General features: G+C 51.7%; 5 protein-coding genes across 5 annotated transcripts; 2 read left to right on the top strand and 3 right to left on the bottom strand.

Moving 5' to 3' along the window:
• The first annotated feature begins 53 nt into the window (after positions 1-53).
• BD324DRAFT_638546 (hypothetical protein) lies at positions 54-1,392 on the top strand. The gene is made up of 6 exons (XM_022017127.1): positions 54-199; positions 261-283; positions 348-479; positions 545-697; positions 762-1,153; positions 1,204-1,392. Exons 1-6 carry the CDS (start codon positions 64-66, stop codon positions 1,256-1,258), a joined length of 891 nt encoding a protein of 296 aa, XP_021868078.1. The 5' UTR covers positions 54-63; the 3' UTR covers positions 1,259-1,392.
• Positions 1,393-1,431: 39 nt separating this feature from the next.
• On the bottom strand, positions 1,432-3,457 carry BD324DRAFT_653829 (pyridoxal phosphate-dependent transferase; the record flags this gene model as incomplete). Its single annotated transcript, XM_022018714.1, has 4 exons — positions 1,432-2,713; positions 2,763-2,909; positions 2,970-3,145; positions 3,230-3,457. The coding sequence occupies 4 exons, from the start codon at positions 3,455-3,457 to the stop codon at positions 1,432-1,434; spliced, it is 1,833 nt and encodes a 610-aa protein (XP_021868077.1).
• A 522-nt stretch (positions 3,458-3,979) lies between these two features.
• Positions 3,980-7,017, top strand: BD324DRAFT_584516 (elongator protein; the record flags this gene model as incomplete). Its single annotated transcript, XM_022013686.1, has 13 exons — positions 3,980-4,108; positions 4,173-4,325; positions 4,383-4,608; positions 4,658-4,722; positions 4,794-5,080; positions 5,135-5,542; positions 5,592-5,826; positions 5,879-5,942; positions 6,002-6,153; positions 6,216-6,450; positions 6,501-6,604; positions 6,660-6,826; positions 6,876-7,017. The coding sequence occupies 13 exons, from the start codon at positions 3,980-3,982 to the stop codon at positions 7,015-7,017; spliced, it is 2,367 nt and encodes a 788-aa protein (XP_021868076.1).
• On the bottom strand, positions 7,010-9,309 carry BD324DRAFT_638538 (aldehyde dehydrogenase). Its single transcript, XM_022017126.1, has 7 exons — positions 8,731-9,309; positions 8,619-8,680; positions 8,337-8,551; positions 8,124-8,272; positions 7,527-8,050; positions 7,356-7,451; positions 7,010-7,297 (listed from the first exon to the last, which is right to left on the bottom strand). The coding sequence occupies exons 1-7, from the start codon at positions 9,245-9,247 to the stop codon at positions 7,232-7,234; spliced, it is 1,629 nt and encodes a 542-aa protein (XP_021868075.1). The 5' UTR covers positions 9,248-9,309; the 3' UTR covers positions 7,010-7,231.
• A 37-nt stretch (positions 9,310-9,346) lies between these two features.
• BD324DRAFT_638536 (hypothetical protein) lies at positions 9,347-10,970 on the bottom strand. Its single transcript, XM_022017125.1, has 3 exons — positions 10,078-10,970; positions 9,990-10,015; positions 9,347-9,930 (listed from the first exon to the last, which is right to left on the bottom strand). The coding sequence occupies exons 1-3, from the start codon at positions 10,537-10,539 to the stop codon at positions 9,501-9,503; spliced, it is 918 nt and encodes a 305-aa protein (XP_021868074.1). The 5' UTR covers positions 10,540-10,970; the 3' UTR covers positions 9,347-9,500.
• Between the last annotated feature and the right edge of the window lie 116 nt (positions 10,971-11,086).

Below are 11,086 nucleotides of genomic sequence, written 5' to 3'. Positions count from 1 at the left end.
GCTGTTTTTTTCGCTGGAACCTCGTGGCGATCGGGTGGCGAGTGGCGATCGAACGGGGGACGAATGACGCAACGAAGAGGAGCGGGGGGATCTTGGTGGTCTTGTTGTCAACAGATCATCTTCAAACTCATCCTCAACAGCCAGTACACATTCACCATGAGCAACAAGTCAGAGGCAGAAGTGGTCAAAGAGTTTAATGGTGAGGGCTCTCCATCTACCAACTCCCATGTCTATGTAGCTGATTCAAACGTTTGCCTCAGAGATCGTCAATATGACGGCGCAGGTGAGCATGGCAGGAGGCGTCAAGAGGAGGAGCACGGTGGTCTCATGGATTCTTTTTCCTTCAGGAGCTCGAGTCATTTCTCAAGACATCCGAGTCCAAATCCGCAGGATGGTCCAAAGGCGATTCGTCAGGCGAATCGATAGGTCACGATTCGGGTCGAAAGATTGTGGATATTCTGAAACGGAATCCGAAAAAGGTGTGACCGAGGCACGAGTCCCAAAACTATCGGCCTTTCCAGCGAGCTGAATACAGTCTTTTCAGGAGGAGAGCAAATACACGGATGAAGACAAGGAACACATGCGCAAAGTTGTTGCGTACTGCAAGAGGCATTTGGCCCAAGAGTCTCATCTCAAGGAGACAAAGAGTGAAGAAGAGTTGAAAAAGGCTAAATCGACATTGAGTTTGAAGAACTGGGTCAGTGAGGGGGGCAAAAAAAGGGGTAGCTTTAAAAAGATCCCGAGCTGACCTAGCGCTTTAGGGTCACGATCCCTTGAAAATTGGAAAAGGCGGTAGCGGATCCAAGAAGCCGGCGTCCAAATCAGAGGACAAGAAGCCAGCTTCCAAGGGAAAGCCAGCGTCGAAGAAAGAGGAGGACGATGAGAAGCCAAAGTCGACCGGAAAGAAGGCGGAGAAGCCAGCTTCTTCGAAGAAAGAGGACAAACCGGTGTCGAAAAAGGCGGAGAAGCCAGGATCCAAGAAGGAGGAGAAGCCTGTTTCGAAAAAGGCGGAGAAGCCAGCTTCCAAGAAAGAGGATAAACCGGCTTCAAAGAAAGAGGACAAGCCCGTCTCCAAGTCAAAAGCTACAGGAGAAAAACGAGGAGCAGAGGACAAAGCTGAGGAGAAGGAGAAACCCGCATCAAAGAAGGCAAAGTGAGTGATGGAAGTTGCCGACAATCAGTGTGACCTGACGCCTTTCGAAGGACGGACAAGCCCGCCAGCGAGGGGAAGAAACCAGCTAGCAAGGGAAAGAAGTAAGGTGCATGGCGTGGTCAGGCCGAGCTGGAAGCAAGTCAGAAGTATATGTACGGAGCCTAGCAGATTAATCATTCGAGTCTTGTATTTCGCGCCGAAGAACGTTGCATGTCACAAGATATGGCGACTATTCAAAAACTGCCTTTCTACCATCCCGCCTCTCCCCGTCTGACTGTTTAGGCGGATGCCGAGAGTTGAGCGGACGAAGAGGCAGCCCCGAGGAGATGCGTCAATCTCTGTTCAGCAATGGTTACGGCTTCCTTTCGGATGACACCCTTGACACCCGCGTCGAGTCGCTTGGGAGCCGATCCATCGTCGAGTCCCAACTGGGCATCTGTCCAGATAGGCGACACCTTTTCAGCCATGGGTATTCCTACGCCTGCTCGACCTCCCATTTGCTCCCAGTCAGACGTTCGCTTCAGGTTGAGCTGTTTGAAAACGCTATTGATCGACTGGACGAGATGCGCCATCTGTTCAGTGGTGTGTCCAGGTGTGGGTGTGATTCGGAGCCGCTCCTCGCCAACGGGAACAGTAGGATAATTGATGGACTGGACATAGATGTGATGCTTGGACAAGAGGAGGTCGGAAGCTTCCTTGGCGAGAGCGGCGTCTCCGACGAGAACCGGGATGATGTGTGAAGGATTGGGGACAACGGGGATATCAAGTTCTTCCAACTGTCGCTTGACTTCTCTAGTGTTGATCTGTTGCAATCGTCGATCGCCCTTGTATTCCCTTTGGTAGGCGATAGAAGCTTGTGCACCAGCTACGACGGCAGGGGGAAGCGAGGTGGTGAAGATAAATCCAGGAGCATAAGATCGCACGACATCCACGAGACCAGCCGATCCAGCAATGTATCCTCCGACGACACCGAACGCCTTACCTAGGGTACCCGTGATGATATCGATTCGATCCATGACAGATCCCTTGATGGTCTCTGCTGCAGGCGTAGAATTGTTCGCTTCAAAGTCCAAGTGCTCGGCAACTCCAGCACCGGAAGGACCGTACATCCCTACGGCGTGGACTTCATCGAGGAAAGTGATGGCACCATACTTGTCGGCGAGGTCGCAGATCTTTTCGATGGGTGCGATGGATCCACACATCGAATACACACTTTCAAAAGCGATAATCTTGGGAGTGTCCTTGGGCACAAGCGCAAGCTTGGCTTCCAGATCTTCCATGTCATTGTGCTTGAAGATGACCTTTTTAGCTCCCGAATGTCGGATCCCTTGGATCATCGACGCGTGGTTGAGAGCATCAGAGAAGATGATACAACCCGGTAGCTTGGAGCCAATCGTCGCGAGACACGCGTCATTGGCGACATAGCAGGATGAAAAGACCAATGCGGCGTCCTTTCGGTGCAGCGATGCGAGCTCATTCTCCAGTGAGAGGTGCAAGGCGCCATTGCCGGCAATGTTCCTCGTTCCGCCTGCTCCTGCGCCGTATCGGTCAAGAGTGCGTCTGTGGAAAGTCAGCTTGAGATCGTCGGACAATGAAGCCGACAGCTCACTTCATCGTGCCAAGGACGACGGGGTTCCTGCTCATCCCCAGATAATCGTTGGAACACCAAACGTCCACTTCATCGGTAGTGTTGGACGTGTGAGCCACTGGGAATTTCGCAGCGAGTCGATTGATGTTGTTGAAGTAACGGTAAGACCTAGGAGGGATCATCAGTCAATGGTCGTCCGAGCTGGAGGGAAAACTTTTCTCTACTCACTTGTCTTGATGTTTCTTGTCCAATTCAGTATGGTAAAATCCTTGATAATCAAACGCCGCAGCCTTGTCCGAGGTACTGAGCTTGTGTTCCCTTTCCGCCTTTTCAGCGGCTTCCTTGGCAGCTTTGGCATGGGGACATTTATCCGCTTGAGAAGGATCGTACTTGATGTCTTTGGACTACAAAAGCGATCGATCGAGAGTCAGCCAGAAACCTTAGCCTGATGTGGCCCCAGATCGAACAAAGTGTGTTTGTAAACTCACCCTATGGATCTCTGCGACCTCCTTGGGCTCAGCGACGCTCGCGAAAGCTCTAGCCTGTGCCATCTGAGCCAATTTTGGACCCATCATGGGACATCTCAATGCCGATGTAGTCAACGATGACATATTGTTCACACCGTGTGTTTTGGCCAATGCACCCAGAGTCTGGGGCGTAGTATGGCCCAAGAAGGGGCATACTGCTCCAAATCGGAGCAACGAGTTGACAGACATGACGAGTGGTTCTTGTCAAGACCGGTATAGACTATTTGAGGATTGAATGAAATTCGATGAATGGGCAGCAAATGTAGAGTGCAGGAACAGCAACAGCAAACAGCTTTGTATCGCTGTAATTCTCATTGGCCGGTTCATTTTTTTGATTGGTTGGCAATAAATAATATGATGGACTGCTCGGCGGCAACATCTGGCAACTGCTATGCAATGCAATGGTGCTACCAAGTCAGAGCACAAGACTCTGTCAGCTACTACTCCATGCATCCCCTCTTTCCATGCACGCTCGTAGCGAGATCACTGAAGCCTCCTGCTGATTCTTGTCTCCATTTTGCCATTCACCACCAGTCAGCAACTTAAATGCCACGTCACCTCAAGACACGTGACACACACACATTCAAATCTGAAACTTGGGGTGGAGGTCGACCAAATGAACATTTACAGGTCAATTGGTGCTTCTGTATAGGTAGCCACATCCAAAGCTGGACATCACCTGGCACAGTCGGCAGGTCTGATCAAGCTGCCATGGCCATCCAAGTCAGCGCACAGTATATTGCAACTGGTGCAAATCACTCTGCGTCATGTTCCGCCGCTGCACCTGATGGTATCGTAGCTTATGGATCAGGCAAGCTCGTCAGTCTTTGGGATACAGAGGTGGGTGAAGGACTGGACAGGGCGACCTATCCACTTTGAGCTGACGTGGAACCCTCAGAACGAGCACGAATCTGGTGTCTATGCCACTCTGGCTGGCCATCCCGGAGATGTCACCAAAATAAAATACCTTCAAGGGAGCAGCTCAGGAGAGAACAAGTTCGTCTCGGGAGATACCACTGGACAGGTACGCGTTTGGCGAGAAACGACCAGGGGACAGGTCAGTCTCTTCTGTGACGATCGTTTCCCGAAAGCTCATCTACATTGACTCTGCCAGTACTCCTGTGCTGTCACATTTGATGCGCATGCCTCCGACTCCATTTCTGCGCTGGGTATCGGTCCATCTGACAGTCCACTCGCAAATCACATTCTCGTCGGATGTGCGGATGGATCGGTCAAACTGTGGAAGCTGGACGAAGATCGTGTCACGAGCGTACAGAAGTTGGACATCAAGGGCAAACTCCCTCTTGACTTTGAGATGGCTCTATTGCCAGGCTGTCAGAGTGCGCCGAGAATGCCATGAGACCTCTTGTCTGGCTGACTTTTCCCTAGGTGTGGTCCTCGCGATCGGCTGCACTGACAAGCGGATCCAACTATGGCTACACAACGATTCGGAGGTCAGTTTGTACCCAAAATTACAAAGCCTCTTTTCGTCCCCAGTCCTGACATGCCCATCCAATCCTATCAGTTTGAACTCGCTACAATGTTAGAGGGCCACGAGAATTGGATCCGAGCTTTGTCATTTACGACCGCTCCTGGCATTCGCTCCCAATCCGTTGAATCAGCTGCTGTTGAAGATTTGATGCTCGCTTCTGGCAGTCAAGACCATTATATACGACTCTGGAGAATATCAGCTACCTTGCCCCCGAAGACGGCTCGAGGGGGTCTTGAAGCACTTGACGAATTGGAGGAAAAGCTCGGCGAAGGGTCGCTATCAACGACTTCGCATTTACTTCACGTCAAGCACAGAAAAGCGTATGTGACGATGGTTAGGATGGGTGACGTGGGTGATACTGACTCTCGCTTCAGATCTCACTACTTCAACGTGACTCTTGAGGCTTTACTGATCGGGCACGAATCGGGAGTAACCAATGTCCATTGGCATCCCGCACCTCCTTCCTCCAGCCATTCCTCACCGAGACCTCTATTGTCCACGTCCATGGACAATTCCATGGTCATCTGGGAGCCGTCCTCCGCCGGTATCTGGGTTCCGGAACATCGCTTTGGGTCATTAGGCGGACACAAGATGGGTCTTTTTGGTGGATTATGGGGAAAGAAAGGAAAGAGCGTTTGCTGTAGTGGTTGGACAGGAGGATGGGAGAGATGGATAGAGGGCAAGCCTGGAGTCTGGGATGTCAGAGCAGGAGTCACGGGTCACTTTGGAGAAGTCAAATCTGTCACTTGGGATCAGGATGGAAACTACCTGCTTTCCGTATCGTGAGTCACTAAAGCACTTTCATGGATCTCAGTTGACAGCATAGCACAGATCCGATCAGACGTCCCGTATACACGCCTGTATACCTTCAGAAGCTGGGCCCAGCACTTGGGCCGAAATTGCGCGACCGCAGATCCACGGTTATGATATGACAGATGTCTCATTCATCTCGCCATTGAGATTCATCAGCACGGCAGACGAAAAGGTTGCGAGGGTATTCGATGCCCCTGGAGGTTTTGTCGAGTCCCTAGGAGCCATGGGCATAGTACAAAATGTCGGAGATACGGTGAGTAACTCGAACTTGCACGAGTGTCATTCTGACTAATTTACCGATTCAGACTAGTAGACCTCGAGGAGCCACTGTCCCGCCGTTGGGTCTTTCCAATCGTGCCTTGGGCAAAGGTCAGTTGTCTCAAGGAGACGCCGGATGAGGATTTTTAGCTGAAACGAGATCACGCCAGAGGCGATGATATCCGATCACCCAGCCCCAAGGGTTCCACATGAAGCTCGTGATGCTGTCTCGGAGACTCTTCGCTCAAAGCCAACGGAAGAAGTTCTGGCAATGTCTACACTCTGGCCCGAGATTGAGAAAGTCTACGGTCACGGCTACGAGGTGAGTATCGAGAGTCCGAATCTTCATGTCCAGTTCTCGCTCAGACCGAACTCTATCGCCAGCTCGTCAACGTCGCGACCTCTCATGATGGCAAATTTGTTGCGACGGCTTGCAAAGCCAGTTCGGCAGAACATGCTGTCGTACGGTTAAATTCCACTGAAACATGGGATGAGTTCGGCCGTCCACTGGCCGGTCACACTTTGACAGTCACGCGGATAGCCTTCAGAGAGGATGATGAGATCATCTTGACGTGTTCGAGGGACAGAGGATGGACAATGTTCAAGCGGGATGCGCGATGTAAGACGGAAAGTTACAAATTCTTTGCCAAAAGGCTGACCGTCTGTCAGGCTACATACCTTGGGCGAAAGAGGAAAAGGCCCATTCGAGGATGATTTTGGATACCTGTTGGATCGATAAGCATTCATTTGCTACTGCGTCCAGGGACAAAACGGTGGGTCCGCAAGCTGCTCAGGTGTTTGGATCTGCAGCTGAATATTGTATGATAGGTCAAGATCTGGAGATTGACCGAAGATGGCGCGACTCTTCAGAGCACGATCAAACTTGAAGAAGGCGCTACGGCCGTGCACTGTGCTCGGGGACTCCTCGCCGTGGGCTTGGAAACGGGTATCATTGAGATCTACCGGGTGTCAGATGCGGAAAGTGAACCGAGTCTGTCACTCAGACTCGACTCAACGTGAGTCATCTTTCCTTCCTTCCTTGAGGAGGATTATGACTCATAAGCTGCTCAGAATATCTCATGTCGGTCCTCTTAACCGACTCTGTTGGAATCCTCACAAACCTCTCCTGGCTAGTTGCAGTGATGATAAGAGTGTACGGATATTTGCGGTACAATCACATGCATGATGGCATTTTAGCCCTCGCTCATATCTGACTCCCACTGCAAGATGTCACGTATCGACCTCGGCTCCAGCCGGAAGGACAGCGGCTTTGTAGACATATTAAGGGGCAGCACTGATGCTAAGGAAAGGGTGCAGTAGTTAACGGGAGATCCGCGCGAGCATGACGACGATGATGATGTGTTCATCGTATCCCCTTTTTGGTCTGGCATAAATTCGGGCTAAGGTATGAGCAATTCCAATGGTAATGCGTGCGGATCTGTCGTAGGTGTTGTGATACATCGAAGCTGTCACGCAAGAGTCAGCATCGTCATCATTATTGGTTCGCATAGGATCTCAGCTTACCTGAGTGAATCCCAGGAGGCCCTCTGGTCCGTTGAATCGACCCCAACCGGAATGTTTCCATCCACCGTGCGGAGTGAGAGGGGCATCAAAGCAAGTCTTAAGAGATTTCTGTCAATATCGAGCGCGCGCGGGGGAGGGGAGGGGGGTTGGCCAATAAGTGGACTGACTCACAGGTCCATTGATGTGCACTGCTCCACTTTCTAACCTCTTCGCAACGATCATTGCTTTCTCGACATCTCGACTCCAAACGCTCGCTGATAATCCATACGATGAGCTATTGGCAATATCGACCATTTTGTCCGTGGTAGCCCGCTCATCCGCTCCTTTTCCACCAGAAACGGGGATTACGGCGCTGATGGGACCGAAAGATTCCTCGATATACAACCTCATATCGCTCGTGATGGGTCCATAGATGTTAGGAGATACTGTCCATTGGTCCGAGGAGGCCAGAGCGACTTGATCATACGACAGGATCTCCTTCGCTCCTTTACCTATGGAATCTTCTATCATGTCATGAACCTTTTCGGCTGCCTTTATATCGCATAAAACCTTGGGTGCTGAAACCTTGCTCCCCTTGACGGATGCCCAGACCTTGCGGAGAGACTCGACGAGCGCATCGTATTGGCTTTCAGGGACCAGAATGCGTTCCGTACTCATGCAGACCTGACCAGCGTTCATCCAAGCTCCGAAAAGGACTGAGCGGTGTAAGAGTATGTATATAAGTCGCAGCACTTTATGCTCGTCGCGCCGCGCCCTGCGATCACTCACGATGATTTGCGGCGAGATCAAGATCTGCATCGGGGAGGATCAGCGCTGGAGCTTTACCTCCCAATTCCATAATGCTAGGTTTCAAGTGTTTCCCAGCGAGGGAAGCGATGATTGAGCCGGTCCCCGACGAGCCAGTAAAGTTGACGTGTCTGGATGAATCGTCAGATGGGGGTCTCTGTGTGCCAAGAGCTCGTAGCTGTGAATCAGACTCACCTGACCCGTGAATCTGCGATCAACTCAGGGACGACCCAGCCTGCATCTTCCTTCGAAGAATGTAAGACTGTCAAGCAGTCTCTAGGTAAACCCGCTTCGAACAATAATTCGGCCCATAGGAGTTGAGTCCGAGGAGCGTATTCAGACGTCTTGAGGATCACGGTGTTGCCCGCCAAGAGAGGCGTGATGATTGCTCGGGATGTCAACAGGTGGACCTGAGACAGCGTAGCTTGGTTCAGCGTCTTTAATGACAAAGGTGAAATGCAAAGAGGATCATCTCACCGCGTTCCATGCTGCTATGGCTAGGCAGACACCGTATGGTTTTCGCTGCGTATACACAGAGTCTAGAAGTGTGAGCATCGTGTGCGGCTCCGCTTGGACGACGACCACTCACGATGCCCTTCCACTCGTTTTGTCGACTTCAACGTGTCTCCCGCTACGTCCGCCAAAGTATCCATGAACTGCACGACATCGTTCAATTGTTGGTCCGCCCAGAAATCCGATACAGATGTCTCCTCTCTATCTGACCTAGCAAGCTTATCGTACCATCCGCTCTGGCGATCTTTGATCAAGTTTGCAGCTTCACGTACGATCTCGCTTCGCCTTTCTATCGATGTCGAAGCCCACCCCGGTTGAGCGAGGTACGCTGTCTTTACAGCTCTTTGAACGTCCTCCGAGGTTGTACCTGTGACTTGATGTAATTTCACACGGGACTTCGGACTGAGAACGGTGTACGAGTTGCCGGATGAAGATGGTGAAGAGCCAGCGTGCGAGTCTGCAATGTGATGCTTGACAATCGATGAGACGGGTCGGGTATGTCTCGCCGGAAGATTCTGAAGGGACATACAGCTGAGGATCTGCCATTTTCTAACGGGGCATTGCCTAGTCACTGCGAGAGAAGCCTTGAGCATGGTTTCCAGAGTTTTTGGAAGCCAGACTGGATGGACCACAAGCCAAAAGGGAGTACAGCACAAATCACATGCATTTCACACAAACCCATTTTCGAATCATCTCCATGAAGACCGGGAATCTGATTAAGATACAGAAGCAATAGCCTATACAACTAAAAGGGTGGTGGTGGTGGTGGTGGTGGCGGGTTGATGCTGACCTGCATGCGAGCACCTGGCTCCACACTAGGGAGCATGTGCCCTTCCCTTCCCAACCTCACCAGCACTGTTCGTCCGCCTTGTCATGGTCCCACCCGAGCATCTTCTCCGCTTTCGTACTGTCGAAAACGGATCTTCTGGGATGATCCGCCCACCATTCCTTATTGATGACTCTGTATTTCCCACCCCAATGCGTCTCAATGGCTTCCAGTGCACTCGGTCCGGCCGTCATATCGTCAGGTAAACCTTGAAAAACGATCTCCGGTGCGGTAATGTTGAACACTTCATGCCCGTGCCATCCCTCCGAGGTGATGGACAGAAGTGCAGCTGAAGCGCAAGAGGCCATGGATGTCCATGCGAAGAGATCTTGGACCCGCGAATGAGCGATGGACTCGGCGTAGTTTGGTTTACACATGTGAAAGCGGAGAGAGGCGATACGGAGGTCAGGGTAAAACCGGCAAAGGGCGGAGGCTTGGAGCTCGCAGGCGCTGCAAGGGATGAGTCAGCGCAGAAGCATGAGGAGATGGGGGGGGAGGGGGCAGCTCACGCTTTGGAGATCGCGTAGGCGTCTTCCTGTGAGAACTAGATTCAGCGAGATCACTTCATATGAATGGTGAACATCATATCCCACTCACCGCTGTGATTGGCTCCTCCTCAGTGATCGGAAACGTATCCACCCGCTTATGACCCTCTGGCGTGTAACTCAATCCGATGGCGTTCACCGAGCTTGCCTGTACGATTCTCTTGACGCCGTGTGATGCAGCTGTCTGAAGTACATTGTAACTGCTAGTGACGTTGACATTGTGGACGATCCTGGGGTCATGGTATAATGGATTGGGGATAGCTCCAAAATGAATGACACCGTCGAACGGTACAGTTTGCGAAGCGAAAAGCTCCTCGACAGCTTTCCAATCGGCCAGGTCACACGTCACGGTGGTCAATTGACCAGGCGGTCGATCGGTCGCAGAGGTAGATGACAGAGTAGGTATGGGAATGGCAACTATATCCACGGCTGTAATGTCGTGCGAGCGGGCCAAGAGGTATTTGAGAGTGTGAGAGCCTACGGATCCACTCGCGCCAGTGAGTAGCAGCTTCATAATGGTAACGAAGGTGTGAGGGTCAACGGTTGCAAGTATAGCAGATGAATGGTAGGTAGATGGAGGTCCTTGGAGCCGAAAAGCAGATACAGGTTCAAGGGAACTTGTGGCGTGTCAACACCCTCCCTACACTATCTCACAGATATGTATGTTCTCCCCAAGTCCAGCCGATATCGGCAGAAGGATTCCCCCAAGAGCTACCGTAGTCTGCCAAGTCTAAGCAGAGACAGATGTGCGACACGAAATGGGCTTGAACAGGTGTCGGATGTCAAAAGTGGGGGAGGAGCGAAAAATTGTCTTGGGGGAGGGGGAGGGGAGGTGGACGATGTTCGGCCGAGAGGTCGCCAGGATCTATGACCTGCCACTTGATTCAACTCTGAGAGAGTGCCAAGGAGGCAATGATCCCAAAAGAGAGGCGAGGTTGTCAGAAGTCTCACATTGCAGCATCCCCCGCCCCCGCCCAGTTCGGCTGATCTGGTGCCCCACAGACCGAGACCGGCTGCCGGGCCGAATAAACGGGAATTCAAAGATTCGAAAGAACGGTAAT

The sequence above is a fragment of the Kockovaella imperatae genome, assembly GCF_002102565.1.
Source record: "Kockovaella imperatae strain NRRL Y-17943 chromosome Unknown BD324scaffold_17, whole genome shotgun sequence".
NCBI lineage: Eukaryota > Fungi > Basidiomycota > Tremellomycetes > Tremellales > Cuniculitremaceae > Kockovaella > Kockovaella imperatae.
Note: the sequence above shows the minus strand (reverse complement) of the source record. Positions and strands in the feature narration are given on the sequence as shown.